At 37.5% G+C, this 21,342-nt stretch overlaps 2 protein-coding genes across 12 annotated transcripts in view; both read right to left on the reverse strand.

Annotated features, from left to right (window-relative positions):
* Positions 1 to 21,342, reverse strand: part of LOC139979493 (protein FAM114A2-like) — a 314,900-nt gene that overhangs the window by 255,986 nt on the left and 37,572 nt on the right. Inside the window, exon 13 of one of the 2 annotated variants that reach the window (XM_071990344.1) lies at positions 18,712 to 18,721. The exons of the other annotated variant lie outside the window; for it this stretch is intronic. The gene's annotated coding sequence lies outside the window, so the exon portion shown is untranslated. Of the gene's footprint in view, positions 1 to 18,711; positions 18,722 to 21,342 lie in introns of those variants that run through there. 2 annotated transcript variants of the gene reach the window in all.
* Positions 1,164 to 21,251, reverse strand: LOC139979489 (BBSome complex member BBS7-like). Of its 10 annotated transcripts, none has more exons than XM_071990338.1 (18): positions 21,173 to 21,251; positions 19,733 to 19,792; positions 19,245 to 19,373; positions 17,792 to 17,967; positions 16,466 to 16,725; positions 15,767 to 15,833; positions 15,173 to 15,353; positions 14,702 to 14,786; positions 14,224 to 14,326; positions 13,373 to 13,640; positions 12,405 to 12,607; positions 9,687 to 9,851; positions 8,862 to 9,075; positions 7,623 to 7,749; positions 4,164 to 5,412; positions 3,941 to 3,975; positions 3,284 to 3,470; positions 1,164 to 3,097 (listed from the first exon to the last, which is right to left on the reverse strand). In XM_071990338.1, the coding sequence occupies exons 2-15, from the start codon at positions 19,766 to 19,768 to the stop codon at positions 5,273 to 5,275; spliced, it is 2,154 nt and encodes a 717-aa protein (XP_071846439.1). In that variant the 5' UTR covers positions 19,769 to 19,792; positions 21,173 to 21,251; the 3' UTR covers positions 1,164 to 3,097; positions 3,284 to 3,470; positions 3,941 to 3,975; positions 4,164 to 5,272. The 10 variants fall into 10 exon arrangements, with proteins under 10 accessions (XP_071846439.1, XP_071846437.1, XP_071846433.1 ...); XM_071990336.1 differs by lacking the exon at positions 3,941 to 3,975 and adding an exon at positions 3,976 to 4,033 and having other exon boundaries at positions 3,284 to 3,881; positions 4,129 to 5,412; XM_071990332.1 differs by adding an exon at positions 12,331 to 12,395 and having other exon boundaries at positions 3,284 to 5,412; positions 12,470 to 12,607.

Consider the following 21,342-nt stretch of genomic DNA (forward strand, 5'->3'; position numbering starts at 1 on the left):
GCTGATAACGACCCCCGTTTCAGATCACATCCAGTGTTCTTCAAGCATCGATAGCCAACAGGACACCAGAGTTTTGAACGCAATGCACCAGTGGCGTCTAATGTCACCCGGGAGATACCGTAGCAAAAATATAAAGATATTTTACCATGGTTGTTGAACCTAGGCATCTCAATAATTTGGTCCTAACTCCCGATAAGATTGTCGACTTGTCAGGCTCACACCACTACAGTTATACAGTCATTGATAGCTCATGTTCTTAAAAAAGATTTTCATTCCTGGAAAAGTCGTACGCTCGGAATTCATATTCATTGAACAGAGAGGGCTTGAAATTTGTCCAAGATCATCACATGGATAGGGTTTCAAATGAGCTTCTTTAGGATTCACTAAATTAAACTTCCCAGATAATGTACCCCAACTGCCAGGCTTCATTCAATTGTAACTCGCTTTTGTAAGAATATTTAGGTTTTTTTTTCGATATATGAACCCCAAGAATTCACAGCCATGATGGATCATCACTTCTACTGATGCCATAAAATTGCCTCCAGCCTTGTTATTTAACAATCATATTTCAAAAGGAAAATTTTTTATAGAGAGGTTATTCAGACAGTGATGCAGAAAAGTTTGTTTAAGAACATTCGACTTTTGCCTTGGATTATCCCACTACTTGTTTCTTTGTTTGTACAATTTTTTGCCCAAGTCTCTAAATTTTACGATATTTTTGGTCTCCTCATAGAGTTCGTTGTTTTTTCATGCTCCATAATTGAATTGGAAGTTTTTCCTGCAGCACCTATGAGCAGCGTACATCACTGAACCTTGAAGATGAGGCCAGAAGGAGAATTTTCCTGAAATGCACGTACACGTTTGTTGGTTTTGAAAATCGAGTGCAACTATAAAAAGTTTCTAATGGTTTTTTGGGGGAACTATTCAGTTGAGTAGAAAGAATATTTTAGAACTTGGAGGTTATGGTATGATTGTATATAGGTTTTGTTATCTGAAGAGGTGGGGGGAGGGGTAGGGTGGAGGTATCCCCAGGGACTCCACATGTCAGACAAATGAAAACAACTGACTAGAAAAACAGTAAACTGAATAGCTTAGACGCATTTTGCTACGAATAGTTTATCACCAAAGGTAAAAAATAAATAGACACATACAACAAATTCACATTGTTTACAATTCACATTTATTTTACAATATAGTAATTTTAAATTCAAGGTGATTCTATTAAATTCATATCTTAATTCTATGTAAGTGCTAAATTATACATCATTACTACAGTTCTGAATTTTTTGTTTTTAAATGAGAAAAAAGAACAGAAAAGAAAAACAATTCATTTAAAACTAAATTAACCTGAACAAGCATAAATAAGTTATACCAAAATAAATATTTTAAAACTTTTTCATGAAAAACAAACCAATGCCACTCCCCCCCCCCCCAATAAATAAAAAAAAGTTAAAAATCACTGCCTCACAAGGAGCCAACTTACACTTATCAGGTAAGTTATATAAAGATGGTAGAAAAATGGTTGTTTTGATTCCATTCATCAAATAATTTCCCCAACCTGCAAGATACCTGCTTTGCTAACAGCTTAAGTTCCAAATGGTTTAAGTTTTGAAGAATAAATTATTGACGTTGAGGTCATAAACTATAGATAAATCAATACATCCCTATGGCTTTCCTACCACAAGAATACTTTCTGGTCTCAAGGATGCATAATTTAATGGACGGAAAGGAAAGACCATTTCTAGAATTCTAGAATATTGCCTACCGGTGATCAAAAATTAAATCTATCAGTAATCCACATGCTTTCTACGAAATGCCTATAACAGTTGCATATTCTTTTCTTTCCCATGAACATCTCCAATATATGTAAGTGGCATCAATAGAATTTGCCTTGAGGTGGTTGAGTATTCAATGAGGGTCACCAAGAAGTCATTGGTATATTTCATATGGGCAAGTTGCAGGATGGTGACAGGGGTGTGGAGGGGGGATAATAACAGGCGTGGTGGGGGGAGTTGGTGTTGCTAGGAAATTTCCCCAATTGATTCTTCACCAGCCTCCTCTCCACAATTCCAGTTGCTACTAGACCCCTTTTACAGACTTGTCTGTTCCACTCTTCAAAGAGCTTCTTAAAGTGAAGACCCACAGCCGTGATCTTAGAGCCATTTTCTTAGAGACAGTAGAGCCACAAACCAGGACGATCTTAATGTCATCCTTGATCATGAGACTAAACGTGCAAGCAAATCTTAAAGTATTTTTCTCAAATGCGTTATCGTAAAGTGAGGTAAAATGAAACATTGCTAGATTGTACCTGGATTCTGTGTGATGACCGAGTGTGTTACTCAACCTATGTCACCATAATGGCAACCCGGCAAAAGAAAAAAAAAATTTGCTCACCAAGTTTAAATATCATTTGTTTAGATTACATTTCAGAACATTCAAGAACTTACTTACAATATGCTGTTAGTTTCTGAAACACTGTGGTCTTTTTTCTTTTAGTAATCTTGCAATTTTTTGTGAGTGACTATAAAAGCATTCATAAATGAGCTGGCTGGGTCAACATATTGAATACTACAATGTGCAGAAGAGTGACTGTAACTTCTTCAGGAGACCGCTATTCTGAAGGTTAAAACCTTCCATCTCGTTCCTGCTTTTATCTCACAGAAGTAAAGTGGACTAATAGAATTACTTTGTTATTCCGGCAGAGGCACAGGTGCACAGGTAATTGCGGAAATGCCGCTGGACGAAGTCAATCTTCCATCGGCTTTACCACTCAAATCTTTGCACCTTGTTCCTGGGGGTGTTGTTTTTGTCTTTTGGTCTTTGATTAGAATATGAAAACCAGAAGATGTAAACAGAATCACAACGTTTTGCAGAAAGCTCCAGACGGAGATGAGTTTTGCAATTCGCAATGTTTTCAAATAATATTTTGCCATTCATAAGGTGCACTACATGTTGAATAACATTAACTCCACTTTATGACTAAACCTAACCCATTTTTTTTCAATCCTATATGACTCGAGGAAGGTATCTTCTGTCCCCTCTCCTGCCAGTCTTAACTCAGGGATGATATTCAATGTTCCTTCTCCTCTCCACCGACCTTATCCCAGGGATGCTTTTTCGTGTCCCCTTCACCTGCCTACCATCTTCACATCAGTGATGTTAATCTATGTTCCTTCTCCTCTCCACCAACCTTACACCAATAATGCTAAACCATCTTCCCTTCACCTGCCTACCATCTTCACATCAGTGATGCTAATCTATGTTCCTTTTCCTCTCCACCAACCTTACACCAAGGATGCTAAACGATCTCCCCTTCACCTGCCTACCATCTTCACATTAGTGATGCTAATCTATGTTCCTTCTCTTGTCCACCAACCTTACACCCTGGGATGTTTAACCATCTCCCCTTCACCTGCATACCATCTTCACATTAGTGATGCTAATCTATGTTCCTTCTCCTCTCCACCAACCTTACACCAAGGATGCTAAACCATCTCCCCTTCACCTGCCTACCATCTTCACATTAGTGATGCTAATCTATGTTCCTTCTCTTGTCCACCAACCTTACACCCTGGGATGCTAAACCATCTCCCCTTCACCTGCATACCATCTTCACATCAGTGATGCTAATCTATGTTCATTCTCTTGTCCACCAACCTTACACCCAGGGATGTTAAACCATCTCCCCTTCACCTGCATACCATCTTCACATCAGTGATGCTGATCTATGTTTCCTTCTCCTGTCCACCAACCTTACCCCTGGGATGTTAAACCATCTCCCCTTCACCTGCATACCATCTTCACATCAGTGATGCTAATCTATGTTCATTCTCTTGTCCACCAACCTTACACCCAGGGATGTTAAACCATCTCCCCTTCACCTGCATACCATCTTCACATCAGTGATGCTGATCTATGTTTCCTTCTCCTTTCCACCAACCTTACACCAAGGATGTTAAACCATCTCCCCTTCACCTGCATACCATCTTCACATCAGTGATGCTAATCTATGTTCATTCTCTTGTCCACCAACCTTACACCCAGGGATGTTAAACCATCTCCCCTTCACCTGCATACCATCTTCACATCAGTGATGCTGATCTATGTTTCCTTCTCCTGTCCACCAACCTTACCCCTGGGATGTTAAACCATCTCCCCTTCACCTGCATACCATCTTCACATCAGTGATGCTAATCTATGCCCCATCTTCATCCTGCCAACCTTATACTCCAATCGTTCAGCAATGACTGTTCAACTATCCCATGAGTGATTCCTCAAAGAGCCAGAGAAGATGGTCTTTCTTAGCATGTGCCTCAAATTGTCACATGTCCTTCTATTCAGTTCATATCTTACAAGGTTATACATAGCTAACATTGTTGCAAACTCTCTTCTAAAAATAACCCTCTCTGACAATATTTTAGGAAGGTCAGGCACACTCTTAAGCTACTGTCTAACCTAAAGGGTCTTGAAGTCTTTCCGAAGACACTTCTGTTAGCTCTTAGGGGAAACGGAGCTCTGTAGAGAACTCATCGACAGATATAACAAAAAGTGAAAGTTTAGGAGCCTGAAAGTGACAGGGCAGAAAGAAAGAGACAGAGGACGGCGAATGAGTTTTGTTCCGGATGAAAACTATGACGACATTTAGCTCTTAAAATGAGATCAGCTTCCCAGATAAATTCAAGGACTTTGAAGGATGATATCAAGTCTAAAGTTACAACAGAGCTGTTAAAATGAGGCCCGATGTTAGCACACGCCAGAAGAGAAAATTAAGAGGCGGGCTGCCGACTGTGACCTATGGAACACATTTTCATCGAGGTGCTATCACATATCCCAAAAGAAAGGTAACATTTGCTGATCACAAGAAAAAAAGACTGTTGGTATATATTAGTATATATTAACTTAGAGACATCTGTATCAGTTCCCTCAAACTATCTACTAACCCACCCCCCCCCCTTCCACATTCCCAGATACGCCTAATATCCAAACATAATCAGACGCACTCAAACTTTGCCCGAATCTGTCACCCTTCGTACCCTTCCACTGAGTCATACAATTTGTCTTTATACAGTAACACTCCTCGTTGTCTGGGAATAATCTGAAATGCCACAGCAGCCGAGGAAGTACTAATCAATAAAATGTTTGCAATCTCCAGCATCGACCAACATTTTGCTATAAAAAATACTTTTCATACTTTACATCCATTTTTTCTGCCGGTAGGGACCAGCTTGTGCTTTGAAATTCTGTTAGAAAAACTAGACTGCAGCCAATTGTTTCATGATCCTCCCGTGTTGAAAAAATCCACCAAGTTCTGCAGCTCGTAATTATCCAGCACTTCGAGAAGCTGGGGAACTTTCGTTTTTACGTTAGTTCCTTTGAACTTGAATTTGTCTATGAAGAGATCTGTGATCATGCCTAAAACCAAAGAAAATCAAAAAAAGACGGGAGAATATAAGAGGTTAGTAATTGGCAATGCTTGAAACATTCACTCGGGAAGTTGTGTGAGTTGATGGACGATTGATTACTCGCCCATGATTTTATGTGCAGGAATAAACTAACTATAAAGTGGGCAATCGCCATTTATACTGCCTGCAAGAAATTTGGGGAGACAGGGAGGGAGGGGGGGGGGGAGTGCAGGTCGAATTTGAACAAGGGTGGGATGGGGAAAGGATTCAGGTACACATAGGAGACAATTATATGTGAACAATGGTAAAACTTTATCTAAGTGAAAAAATATTTTTTTAAATTTTTTTCTCCCAAAGTTTTCACTAATTCTCCTTTTACATATTTAGATAAATGAAAAGAATAAATTCTGTCTCTTTCAACAGATACTTGAAATTAGGCACAAAAATTAAGTTTTGTTATAAATTTCTATACCACATTTGCATCTTCATAGAGTTAGTTTATTTTTACAAGGTGAATATCTTACAAAACTGGAAATCCTATGTAGAAAACTTGCTAGCACTTTTTATCTTTCTTTCTTGTACTACACTCAATATATCAAGATTTATTATTCTGCCTAATGTCATACTTTAATTTACTTTCTTATATTTCAAGTTTGAATGTTTTAACAGCTACAGAATACTAATTCCCTAAGTATGTTGCTTTCAAATGTTTTCAAAAGACGATTGGGATAATGGCATCCCCAAAACCAAAGGAAACAAACTATCTAATTACTTTCAACGATGTCAGAACCGTTTTTTTCTTTTTTCGTGCCATTTTTACGTGCTCGTAATCTAGTTGAAAGATTTGCCCTTTTAGCTGTGTTAATGAGTTCAACCATCGAGAACAAGTCCCCCCCCCCCCAAAATCTTGCCTCATGACCGATGGCTACCCTACTAAGGTTTCGTACTTTAACAAGAAGAAAAAAAAGAAAGAAGACAGATAGATAGAGAGGGAGGGTACTGAAAAAAAAAACTTCACATTCGTAAACAACATGAACAGAGGCAAACAGTTGATACTTTTCAAGTCAAAATGTTTGTTGACTGAACATGTTCAACTGTCAAACAATACCAAATTTTAATTGCACCCACAAGCAGGCCTATACCTTTAATTACCTTTGTATGTGTGTGTACAATATGAAAATGTGACAAAATGCAATTATGTCATGGGTTTGTTTACCTTGAGAGACAGAAATGAGAGAAATTTTATTACATTGAAACTTTTCCAGTACTGACTAAAAGATCACATTAAAGCAACATGACCTTATTCCTTGATCCACGATGAATTTGTTACATAGCCCGAGCAATAAGCAAGCATGGTTATTCTTGTCCTAGATATCATCAAAGGTACAATCAAGATTTGGTTCAACTTTTGGATTTCATTTGTTAATAATGTTGGACCAGGACTTTCATTTCACTTTATATTAAAGCACTTTTTTGCTCTTTTTTTTCTTAAATACCAGAAGATACTCAATTTCCATAACAAATGCTGTTAAACTAGCTTGAGTATAAATTCAGTTTCATTTAAAAAAAGTGACTTGGCAAAAAGTAAAAAATAATTGTGAAAGTTTGATGCATTTCTGTGACAACATAAGTGTGCCTGGCTGACAAAAATTTGATTTGTATATCAAAGATATAAATTATTTTTTGTTTGCAAATTTGGTGATATTTTGTGAATGCATCAGGCAACAGCATGGTGAATGATGATGTCATCACAGCACATGATCTGAAATGACTCTGTTTTTATTTCCTTCATTTCAATCCTTTATCATCATAACAAACTAATATTTTAACCAAAAAAAGTCACATTTTTATTGAAATTCTTAATGTGGAGATTATTGACAGCTAGGCACACATTCCAAAATGTATCACTTTGAAAAGACAAAATCAACAAGAAAGTTAAGAGATTTTGGAGAAAAGTAGCTTTTTTTGAAAGCTTTTGGAACACATATATAATGATGTCAGAGGTCACCTATTGTGATCCACTTCCTGAAGTATGAGAGGGTTTTAGATTTTCAAGGGTCGCTTACGTTCGAATCAGCCATCTCTCGAGTTAGAGAAAAGTGATTAAAAATTGGGTTTTGAATAATAGTGTAGAATATGTTTATTTTCCTTCTTTAAATATTTACATTGTCTGTCACCACAATACCCCTTTAAATTTCCAATATTTGAATTTTGACCTACCGTAGAGTCTTTCCAGATGACACGGCTGTTTCTTGTATTCATCTTTAAGCGTTTCGCTTTCTTCCAAAATCTGGCGATATTCCGGAGACATGAAATCTAGTCCCCCTCCCTCATGGATTTGCAGTTCCTTCAAGGTAAAAGACAAAGATGTGATGAAACTATTTTATCGAATGCATATTCATCATAGAGAGGCCAAGAACTTCCAGGCTCTCATCCCAGTGGAGGTTGGAGGTTTTTTCACTGAAAAAGGTTCTTTATATTCTATAAGTCCATCTTTCAAACCTCAATATATATATGAAGTCAAAACACAATTGAAAGTAACTGTAGTAAGCTATGAACATGTGCAGATCCAGAAGGGAGTGTACACCCACCCCCAACACCACCACCCCTTTTCAAACCTAACCATAAACTTAAATTTCTTCATTAGAACAAATTTGCATATACACCTAATTTTATAGCACTATATATGCCCTCAAAATACATTATTTCACATCTAAATGTTTATTCTTGGACCCACCTCCCCCACCCCCACATCCCCACCCCTACACGGAGGTAAATTTCAATGATCCCAGACCCACTCTTCCTTTCTATTCTTAACTCCTGGATCCACCCCTGCCCCATGATCATGAATAATAAAAAGCCAAAAAAAATAATAATAACAGAAATCCTGTGTCAATAAACCTTTCTAAATTTTCAAAAACCTCTAAAGTATTCTAATTAGATTAAAGGAGAGTTATAAAAAATAAAATCTGATTTCATCATCTCTGACATCAATTTCTACAAAACCAAATCAAAATTTACCCCAAAATTTGTCACCAAAATTTACTTTAAATATATACATCTCTTGATACTGGATATGACCAGAGAATTCCATCTCAGAGACCTTGATCAAGTTGGAATATTGCTACAGAAACTTGTTTGCTTTTGTTTTGTGATACTTTGCATTTTTCATTGGTTTTGTTCGTCTGTCTGTCTGTCTGTAAGATACTGCCACCGCAGGCACGTGGAAAGTGTACAGTGTCAGAGCACTATCAGGCACGACGACACTCCAGGTCTTAAGCTTCTGAATTTAACTTCATTTATTTGAACAGCTTTTGAACGATATCAAAGAAAAGAGAAGTGCCTGTCGTCTGTGTTTGTCCCTCTGGAGAAGTAATTCATTGCTCCTGAAGAACAGGAAATCTTCCTAGATCAGACAGGAAATTAAGCAGAGCACTTTAAACGGTGGGAATGTCTCACCTTGAGGGCATCAATCAATTGCACTTTCTTGGCTAGGAGGAGTTGATATTCTAATTTGGGGTGAATCCTCCTCAGAGTGTCTGGGATGGAGTTCTCTTCCAGCTCGTAAGAGATGTTGAGGTTGATCTTCCTACGAGTGGCCTCTTTGGATAAGACGTCTTTCAGGATTGATATGGTGGATATATTATCGGAACGGAAAGTCCCTTCGCCTTTCCTGGAGAAATGACGCACAGAGAGTTGGGGAGTTGAATGACTCACCGGCCATTAAAATGTGACAGCCAGATCATAAGTTATAAAGTTATAAAGTTTAATCACTCAAGTATCACATCTAACACAAATAACATAATTCTATACAGTTTTTTTTTGATAATAAACATCTTTTTTATTGCTTTCTAACTTCATGAGACCCTTTTATGCACTTTAATACATATCGTTATTTTGCGATCAAATTTTCTATCTGATTTTCAGAAATTATGCAAACATATTGCTCAATCACCAGGTTATGACTAACACAATTTATGTTTACATTTCATTACACATTGGCATCAAATAGTAATTTGTCCTCTGTCACTGAGTCTCGGACTTAAATAATTTAAGCCTTCATCTTGCGTGTACTATCAAAATATGTGGTTACCATGGTAAATAAAGTCAAAGGTCACAGGTGCAGTGCAGGTGAGGAACATGTCTGTCTTAACACAGCGAAAGATAACAAAACAGTAACGTTGAGAAAAATCACAAAAACTGGCTGAGAAAGATTGCACCTAAGGAAATATTGAAACTTCTTGACATCTTAATTAAACTGTGTAGGGAGAAGTGGTAACTCACTTGTAGAGGCAATCTAACTGTGTGTCCAGGAAGGTGGAGAGAAAGTAGAAATTGATAGAATCTCCCGGCGGGGTACGTTCGGGGATCTCTGGGAGACAGTATGACACCCAGGAATGAATCTCGGCCAAACTAAACTGACCTGTCAGCTTTAAGGTATTCATCGGCCTGAAAAATAAACAGAACAGATATAAACAGAAGGAGTGTTCGCTCAGTGGTTAACATCGGTGCCTTTAAATCATAAGGTCCCGAGTTCAAGTCACTCCAAGATTAATGTATGTCGTCCAGTTACAGAGTTGTTGACAATTAACAATTCATAATCATGGACATTAAATATGAATCTAAGAGACTGACTTCGGTCAGCTTGCGGCTTTGATAAGCCAATGATGGCTTCTTTGCGAGTTCCTGCTTGCAGGAGGATCTAATATACATACATACATATGCATACATAGGAATGAGTTAGAGGGGGAGGGGGAGGGGGGTAATGTTGCCATTTCAAATGGATTAATATTGTATTATTTTTACAAAACAAATACACAGAAAGACAGAGAAACATACAAACAAACACGTATACTAAACAAGCCTCCAAACAACATGAAGCAAATTAGAGAAGATGAAATAAATCACCCAAACTATTTTATTGTTAAATTACGTGAAGGCAAAAGTTACATCTGTTAAGAGTAATACATGTTGGATATGTTGCATACCTCTTTACCCTCAAAGCTATAATGCTGAAAGTCTCCATAAAAGGTATAATCACACAAAGAGGCTTATCGATAGTTTAAACTTGAATCGGAGAAGACAATACAGGTAAATCAAAAAAAGAAAAAGTCACTCAATGTATTGAAGAAGCTTAAAGTACTACTTAAAGTCAAATGTCATAGCACTTAAAAAGATTAAAAAGGAAGGAACAAAACTCCTGCCCTTTTGCCAGCCAACAGGTCTTCACGGACTATGCGTGACATTTTCAGATCAAGGAGCACATGCGATAAGACTAATCAGAGAATTACGCCTAAAAGGCAGTCGATGCATTCAACTGTTATAAATTGTGACAGCTAAAGACAGAGGGAAAGAAATGTTTCCTTCTCTCTTCGCCTCATCACAAAATCCCCCGGAGCATGATAAAAATAAGGTCACATTTGATAATAATTCAAAATTGCAATTGTATGTGACCGCCTTTGTCCAAAGAACTGGAAAGCGATATTTGACATTTTCTGACAAATGTTAAAAGGGAAACCAGAGAATACATTGATCTGATTTACTTGATTCAGAAATTAGAAGGGAATTATGGAAGGGCAAAGATGTTTAAAATTTGCTGAAAGTTTTGAAAGTGCTTTCCTGGAAGAGCTGACCGTACAAAAATTATTCCCAGAAACTGAAGGTTGTTTGACTAACAAAATAAAAACTAGCAAACTTGTGGGAAGTACTGATGACTTCTGATCGACCATTTTTGTACAGGTTTGGTATTGAATATAGTTGAACTTACACAGACATCGTTAACCTTGTTATCCTTCCTTTGTACTAGTATTTTTTAAACATGTTTTTATCAAATAAAGGTGTTATCCTTGCCTTGTATTTGTATTTTTTAATATTTTTTTATATCAAATAAAGGTGTTTTCTTTGCCTTATATTTGTATGTTTTGTTTTATTGCAAATTAAGGTTTTTATCTTTGTCTTGTATTTGTTTCTATAGCAAATAAAGGTGTTATCTTTGCCTTTTATTTGTATTTTGAGCAAGTAAATTTGTTGTGTAGGACATTTAGACATCACAATGACCTCACTTTTTCCTTGCCACAATAATGTTAGGCTGCAAAGAGGTTAAAAGAATGACTAACTTGCATCATCGAGGACATGTGTCCTCTGATGGAGAGGAAGTTGTTTGATTTGGTACTGTCTGAACTGACTAACTTTGTATCATCGAGGACATGTGTCCTCTGATGGAGAGAGAGCGGTTTGATTTGGTACTGTCTGACCTGACTAACCTTGCATCATAGAGGACATGTGTCCTCTGAATGAGTGAGAGTGGTTTGATTTGGTACTGTCTGACCTGACTAACCTTGCATCATCGAGGACATGGGTCCTCTGATGGAGAGAGAGTGGTTTGATTTGGTACTGTCTGAGCTGACTAACCCTGCATCATCGAGGACATGTGTCCTCTGATGGAGAGGAAGTTGTTTGATTTGGTACTGTCTGACCTGACTAACTTTGTATCATCGAGGACATGTGTCCTCTGATGGAGAGAGAGCGGTTTGATTTGGTACTGTCTGACCTGACTAACCTTGCATCATAGAGGACATGTGTCCTCTGAATGAGTGAGAGTGGTTTGATTTGGTACTGTCTGACCTGACTAACCTTGCATCATAGAGGACATGTGTCCTCTGAATGAGTGAGAGTGGTTTGATTTGGTACTGTCTGACCTGACAAACTTGCATCATCGAGGACATGTGTCCTCTGATGGAGCAACAGTGGTTTGATTTGGTACTGTCTGACCTGACTAACTTTGTATCATCGAGGACATGTGTCCTCTGATGGAGAGAGAGTGGTTTGATTTGGTACTGTCTGACCTGACTAACCTTGCATCATCGGGGACATGGGTCCTCTGATGGAGAGAGAGTGGTTTCATTTGGTACTGTCTGACCTGACTAACCTTGCATCATCGAGGACATGTGTCCTCTGATGGAGAAAGAGTGGTTTGATTTGGTACTGTCTGACCTGACTAACCTTGTATCATCGAGGACATGTGTCCTCTGATGGAGAGAGAGCGGTTTGATTTTGTACTGCCTGACCTGACAAGTCTTTGGTTGCAGTCTGGGTGTGATGTAGGCTTGTAGGGTGCCGTACTGTCCCTCGATTGAACGAATCTTTAGCTCCAGTCTGGTGGTGTTGGCTTGACAACGATATGTAGCCAGAAGAAAGTTACCATTCTGTGTAAGATATAAATTAAAACGCAAAACCGGAATAAAGGAGCTTGTTATTATTTATGAATGACATCACAACAGCCACCTATTGTAACATGGAATAAAACAACTTTTTTTTTTTTAAATATGGCTCATGGTGAGCAAGGAAGCTACAAAATTTCACCTGGAGCTGTGCAGGGTTCATGGATAAAACAAGTAACTGCCCATCTGTGCATCTATGCTAAATCAAATCATTTAAGTAAATGAAGGCTCCACATGTAAACAAACAACATAAGGCACATCTTGTGAACACCGATCTATCATAAACCGTATTTCCACCAAGTCTGTTTTGGCAAGCGGTACAAAAAATGAAGTTTAAAAAACCCTGAGTAGAGAGAAGTAAGCCAGTCGTCTTGAGAAAGTAGAAATCTTGATCTGACATTTACAATGCACAAATGAATTTTGTAACCCCTAATCATTTTTCAGATCTGCTCAGATTATGTTTACCCTCTACTCCCCTTGACATGATGCTTTTGTGACTTCCATGCACTACCGTTAGTGACACGGTAAGTTCCTTTGTGTAGCCATACCAGACAGGAGCAATAGCCTATGATTTCTTTGACCCTTACGCAATACAATCAGAGATTCCATTTGTTATTCGGTGAAGCCTTATCAGACACGAAATGGACTCTTGTCAGATTCCTCAGGAAAAATATTGTTTCATGACCAAAAATAAACACAGAACATCATCAATAAAATTCAGTGTTTTTTTCCCCCTCTAATTTGTCATACCTCAGTATCGCAGGAACTGTAGCTAACGACAGCCGAGTTCTTCTCCGTGTCCAGGAGGTCGATGGGGACGTCACTCTGTAATAGTACGTTATCGATGGCTGCTTTCACCTCGATGCTCAGAATGTAACTAGCGTCATCCCGATTCAGAGAGAACTTGTCGTTGACGTCAAACTGAGGTACTGCCGATATGGCTTTATCGCTCATGGCTGCGATGTGATACTTATCACGCTCTTGAAGCACCTTGGCTTGCAACGTGTCAATTTCAGATCTGGTGGGAAGCAAAAGTTATCAAAATATTGGAGATATGACAAAATCAAGTCCAAAACAGACAGTTGAAGGTTTACAGTCTTTTATGGAAGATATGACAATCAAGTCAAAGTTGAAGGCTTACAGTGTTGTATCAAGGCAATGCAATCCATGACTTTAGAACCATAAACCTCCTGGTAATTGGTAAATTGCCACTGAGACAAAACCATTAAAACAAAACAAAAGATTTTTATGCTTGATGGTAAAGCAACCTATTTGAGAGTGCTCAGTTTGTTTTGCGTGTCTGCGCCTAGCGGTACCATATCCACTGAGACTAAACCATTTAAAACAAAACAAAAGGTTTTATACTTGATGGTACAGCAAATTACTTGAGAGTGCTCAGTTTGTTTTGCGTTTCGGCTCCTAGCGGCACCATATCCCCTGAGACTAAACCATTAAATCAATCGAAAAAGATTTTATGCTTGATGGTAAAGCAACCTACTTGAGAGTGCTCAGTTTGTTTTGCGTGTCTGCTCCTAGCGGTACCAAACTAAACCATTAAAACAAAACAAAAGATTTTTATGCTTGATGGTAAAGCAACATACTTGAGAGTGCTCAGTTTGTTTTGGGTGTCTGCTCCTAGCGGTACCATATCCCCTGGTCCGGCTTTCTTCTGTTGAGGTTCCGTGGTCAAGCCTTGGATCCAACCTGATCGACACAGAACAAAAAATATAGCTACTTTAACTCTAAATCTAGGCAGTAACAAAAAAGAAACTGCTTTCATAACTTTAACATAATGACCAGTTTTATATGCATGGATCTGTGTATTTATCTATAATACACATTCCATGTATTCTGTTAATATCTGTTTACTTAATAACCTGAAAAGGTACATGCTACAACCATCGTCAGACTACAAGACAACTTCACACAAATGTGTGGGGTGCATTTTCACCACTTCCTCAATTACAATCACACATCCCAGGGACCCTACTGTCATGTTTATTACCTGTGTATTGTGTGGACTTATAATAACTAGTTCATTATCACTCCCAACGATTACATTAATATACTACACATTACCTGCATAGGTACATGCTACAATTTCTTCATATCCTTGGCTGGCAACCACTCCTCCTTGTAGTGAACTGATGCTCTCACTGAGACTCTGATGTGTAAAAATTTAAAAAAATCACTTTTAAGAAATATTCAAAAGTACATAAATGGTAGCTTACCAAAATTTTCTTGGCCAATATTTCATAGTCCACAAGTAAAGGAGTAAATGATGCATAAGAGTCAAATACTCTTGTTCTGTTTTCTTATGTGCATTGATACAGTCGGTAATATTGAGGTTTCGGTTAAACTATCACTACCAAAATAGTTAGTTTCTTCATTTCCTTTCATAGTAACTGCAGTATCCTTAAGGTGATTTTACAACACATTTACTGGACTGAGAGCATTCAAAAACTCTTCCTACCCCCACCATCACCCTCTCCCCACCACCACCCCCAAGAGACAAAAGGGAAGTAAATTGATTCGATAGAGAGTACCTACCACACTAAACTTTGGGATAGGTTCGTCAGCCTCGTCGTACCCGAAGACTTCAATGGTACCGTCATCCCTTCCAACGATAAGGTCTTCTATGCCATCACCAGACATGTCAAAGTTATCCATACACAGTATGCCACCTAGCCGCTTGTCATTTGGGACACCCCATCTCAGAGATGGGGTTGTTCTGCGAGAGAAAAATCAATGTGGGTCATCTTGATGATATTGGCCATGTAAATAAACAGAGATTTTTATTCAATGTAATTTTATATTTACACAATGTTATTATAGTAATTTATACATTTATTTTATATTAACATATGAATATATATATATCTATATCATATTGATGTTTATATATATATATATATATATATATATATATATATATATATATATATATATATATATATATATATATATATGTATATATATATATATAAATTTACATATATATTGATTGGTATTCAGTACATTATTGCATATTTAATTTAATTTTAATTTGATAGAAATTTAAGTTATACACTACTTTTATATACTAAATTCACCAGAAAATTCTGTAAAATGTCAGCTCAATGTTGAGAAGATATTTCTCCTCACCTGTCTATATGAACCAGTCCTATTTTGCCATCTGTAGTTCCGTAGAGGACTTCATCTCCCATCTCACCTGTTGAGATAAACCAGGATGGTTTGGCTTCTTGATAATCACTGATATGTGACTGCCTGTTCTACAGTACAGACAATTACACAACTTTATAAGGAAATTTCAGACAGACAGATATCACCTCTTGTTTTGCTATTGCTGTGTTATCACGGCTGGATGTCTTAAAAAGAGCAACTTTTAACAAAATAATTTCTTTTTCATTTAACTCTTTCTACTCTCATTTTATGTGCTGCAGATACTTTAGAGTGGTAGAAATGATAACTAAGGAGGGCGGTAGACCAGAATGGGCCGGTCACAGGGAGAGTATACTAAAGAGGTTAATACCAGGTGCTTTAGACACAGTACAGCGAGGTTGCATCTGTCATGAAAAGACAGGTAAGTAATATGGTTGACAAGGATGAATTTTACAACAGATGTTCAAGTATCAAATAGAAAAATTGAAAGCGAGCTAAATTTAACTGTTACTTTGGATAGGCAACCAACCAAAGTGTAAGTAATCAGCCATTCAGCTTCTCCCAAATCCACATGTGGCTGCTTAGCATCGTAAAAAAAAATGCTTCCAGGCCTTGATATCTCTCTCTCTCCCTCTCTTCCTATATATTTATACTTCCTGAAATGAATTTTCAACAACTAACCTCCTTCTTCACTGAATAACGCGAGTGACTGAGGAGGCCCCGTCACTTCAAATTCATACAGCATGTTAGATTTATTGAGGACTCTAAGCACTCGGTCTTGACAGGCTAATACCGGGGTGACCTCTTGGATCCTGTCCATCGGCAGACAGAGTACGTCGTTGATCCGGTCCGAACATAAGTAATAGTCCTCGTCTTTACAATCAATGTAGTGGTTGAAGATGTAATTCCCACCTAGAAAGAGGTGACTTCCACTCACCCACCTAAAAATGAAAAAAAAATGAAAAAAATGAAAAACTTTTTAGAAGCATACTAAGGCGGTATACTAGACTGCAATAGAATTAAGCAAATACTGCACATGTACAAAATTAATAAATGGAGATATAAATGAAACTTTTTTTTTTTTAATCAAAGAAATAAGAAACAAAGTCAGATGGAAAAAGTATAGCATTCAATTATATTTCACTCAAGATATTTCAGGATCAAGATTGCATATTTTTTTCCAACATCCATTTGGAAACCCTGGTATATCTGCTACACGATGTACAACATATCCTTATAATGCCATTGTCACGTTGACAAACTGATTTAGGAATAATTTCTGATGTCATTCTTCTCACTTAAAACTCACTAAAACATGATATATTGGCCAAAATATGCAGTCTAGTTAAAAAGAAAAAGAAAAAACTTGCAACTTTCAAATAGGTAGACAGTCATTCTTACATGAGAATGTTTTAGGTTTACCATGCGACGTACATGGTAAATTCTATCCTTAAAATTAAGAATTGCCATCCACAGACATTTAATTAACAGTTGATGTGAAAAAATTTTGATTTTATGTCACATTAACACTGTCAACTTCATCAAGTTATTGTTACACAGAAACACAACCGATTATAAGCACAACATATATTAAGGTCCAGGCACACAGACGAGACGTTACCAGTAACTTTCCTGTCACAAGCAGAGTTGGTCTTTTGATCCACTCTACAATCTGTATGTAGTAACATAGAGAGTCAGGTCGGCTCCCGGGGAACAATTATGTCATTCAATTATTTTTAATTCATTATTTTAAGTATGTTATGAAAATGTGGAATACACTATTCTTTATCCCATATTTCCACCAACCTACAAATTGATTGAGGCCCCTGGACTGTAGCCCACCGACTATCCCTTCCCCACCCCCCCCATCCCCCATTACTTCATGCCAGCCTGTATGTGGGAAAAACTTAATAAAGTAACTGAGGACACATAACAACACTCCCACATCACACACATTTTAAACACACAATTCCACGATACCAAAAGACGGACTCCTGGCAAACTTACATCGTTTTTATACTCTCAGTCAAATTTGTATCGTATCCAAGAAATTGCTTTCCTTTCTTGGTAAATCCCCTAACTTCAGAGCCCGTTGCAATGAACACTTTATCAGATGGCGAGCCAAGTGCACCACCAAGCTCCACCCTTGTTATCTTGGTGCCAGGCAGTGTCTTAAAGGCGACCTAAGATGTGAAAAATCATAGCAAATTATATACGGTTAACTGACATTTTTAAAAAAGGCTAAGAATGGTAGACTACTCTGATAAAATGCAACAACCAAACTAGAGTGTTTTTACACAAAGAAAATTGAATGGACACTTGTATATGCACAAAGATAAACTATGAAAGAGTACAAAAGAAACTTTATCCTATATTTCATTCTTTTTAAATGCACATAGGATTTAGATGTCACCAAGTTATTTCATCACAATGTCAGCATTCTCCTGTGGCTTGGACATCAATTTATGGCCATGGAAAAACTAGATTCTTAAACAGCCAAACATAGTAGCATAACTGTGAAAAATCACACTGTATCCTGAGATTTTTATTCACTCTCTTTTCCTGATAGATGAGATGGCACCATTCATTTTTCATCAAATGCATTAAGCAGCTGATATTCAACGTAGAAAATCTCATACAACCGAAACATTATAAACAAAACTTCATTTATCAACTTAGGTATTTATCAATCTTTTTTTTTTTCATTTATATATTTTTATTTTTATTTGAATATTCTTGGAAATGAAAGCTCATTTTTTTTAATACTCGTTTTCAATGTCTATTTGTCTCTCTGTTCAACCTATTTTCTGCTCCCATTTATTCTGCCTCTGAAGTAGATCTTGCCAGGATCACCACATCACGCCTTCTAAGCTATTATCCACACAGGCTTTTTGCAGTCGGAGGCAGTTTTTTCTCGATTTAAAGAAGGAATGTTATATTAAAATGATATTACTTGCACTGCCCCCATTTAGTCACCACTGGCACTCCTTTAGAATCATTATCCTCAACCTAACCTAAAAAGCAGTGTGTTCAGTTTGTGCCCTGGGCGTTTCCCCTCACTCTTTTGGCAAAACTGTTTTTGAGAGTGCTCACATGCAAAATGGTGGCAAAATTTCAACTCTCTACACATACTTAGTCTACTTCATTCCCCATCAGTACCTTATTTTATTTTGAATCAGTTTTGCTCACTTTACCCATTTTTGTACCTTTGTAAGAAGTGGATTCTATTGCATCTAGCACAAGTTACTGCAAACATTCTTCTTTTCTTCCAACTTCTATTTGCCCATGGTCTGGCCATCCAATGTATGGTAATAGGTGGCTAGAGCTGGAAATTTTGGGATGGGGTGTGGTATAGGAATGAATGGGTTCAACTTCCCTGTCATTTTTGCACCAATGTTACAAACGTTTACTTAGTCTGTCGATCTGGAACAATCATTTGAAATATTGTTGCATTCTGTACCTGTGCTTCTCCCTTCTTCATGTTGAAACACTGTAACACTCCTGTCTGGTCTGCAACAGCCACTCTCTGAGGAGCCTTGTGCTTTTTTTCTGGAAGGAGTTTCATCGTCCGGGGAGATGTTACACCCACCTGTAAATATCAAGGCTGAATTACTTGCAATTCTTGGTCAGTTTAATGCATCATTGCAATTATTCACATTGCAATGATTACAACTTAGTTTTTATCATTTTGACACATTTGAAGGATAAAACATATTATGAATAACAAAAGATTATTGACAAACAAAACTCTGCTCATCATCATCATCTCTTAATAACAAAATGGAAGATTAAAAAACTAGTTTCCTTCCAAGGATGAGTATTTTACCGTATTTTTTAGCATTAATACTGGTAAGCTTTCTTGATAATGCAACTAAATTAAAGAAATTTGGATTCTGAATAAATTTAATAGATAATGGGCTGATTGAAATATTGCAGAAGAAACATTACCTGCATATAATCTACTCTAGTCAAATTCAGCTCCATTTTAGCGACTTTCTTCAATAATGCCTGCAGAAGGAAAGTTTTATCATATTGTGTTATTTATGGGACGTTCTCTTGACAAAGAAATAAACAGTCAAAGGAAAGCATGGTTGAATGTTCCTGATATTATAAAATGATTGGAAAGAATGTGATAAGCATTAGAAACCATAACCTTCTAAAGGCAAAATATAATCTTATTTTCCCCAAAACATTATTTAAAATGATCAGTTTCTGCAAACTTTTGCCTCAAAAACCACAAGACTGACAGTAAACTGGGAGATTTGACAGGTCTGCATACTTGAAAGTGTTTGTGCTCTAGCTTTACACAGAATGACTAACACCAGTTTTCTAGCCTAGGAGTAGTTGGCTAGTAAGACTTGAGTGCTTAAAGGGTGTGAAGACTCGTGCAAAAAGAAACGTCTAATGGCGGTAATCCGACCTAGTTTCGAATGAGGTGTAACAGAAGTGTTAGACACCACCATTGATCCCAGAAAATACACACACAGCTTGCTACTGTCGGTAATTAGACACTAGTGTAGTCAGTAGCATGGTGGGCTCATAATTGACGCACTTAAGGATTTGATCAACGATGTCTATCAAGGAAAAATCCAAATCACTCAACTGTATGTGTTTTTCATATGTGTAGTTCCTCAGAAATGTTATGATCTCAAAATATTTAAGGTTCTGTGCTTATGCACCGTACAATTGAGCAAAATTTGACCACAAAATGTCTTCCGTGTCAAGTTCTTTCATACCCCTAAATTGACATATCCGTCAATAAGCTAACTGTAGTGTAGGCCTTAGTATACATCCATTGACTTTAGATGCTGTTTGCTATGCTCTGAGCCTCTAAGCTCAGACAGGTCTGGTCCCAGAGAGAAGTGTTATCATATTGAGGTAATGTTGGTTGTTTTTAGCGTGTAAGATTTCCAAATGCCCAAAAAACGTGCAAAACTGGGGGGGAGGGTGTTAAAAGCTTAAACAATACCTCAATTTGGTCAGCAAATAGCTGAAATGGATTCGAACTCATAAAATATGTAATTCTACTTGACTGCAAAAAGTTTAGGTGGCCTGCTGTATCGTTGCTAGTAATAATTGAAGATGCGTCAATTACAGGGGTGCGTCAATTATGAAGCCTTTACTATACATAGAGCTGCGGTCAATACCCACAGCACAGTGTACAAACGATACAGCGATGGACATCTCAGGTCCAGCTAAGCCTAAAGATAACAAGGTATCAGGTTTCATTACTGTCTGCATTTTGTAGCGACCAGAGAAAACTGTACTTGCAAGCAACGGAAAGTTAACTTTTTATAGATGGCGGCACGCTGTTTGGGGCGAGTCTTCAATGCCTTTAAGAAATCAGACTTGAGTAAGACTAAATTCGCGGAACCGGTTCATACCCACCTTAACGTTCAACCTAGGGCTGAAGCCTCTTCGAGATATTTAATACAGACTATGTAGTAGCAAATGTTGCACCACGCCGCTTAAAAATTCGAATTACGATTACACACAAATTGACTGGCGTTCCACGTCTGAAATGATGTTTTAGTTGGTCGGAAATTGATACATTTATT

The sequence above is a fragment of the Apostichopus japonicus genome, chromosome 14 (genome assembly GCF_037975245.1).
Source record: "Apostichopus japonicus isolate 1M-3 chromosome 14, ASM3797524v1, whole genome shotgun sequence".
Lineage (NCBI taxonomy): Eukaryota > Metazoa > Echinodermata > Holothuroidea > Aspidochirotida > Stichopodidae > Apostichopus > Apostichopus japonicus.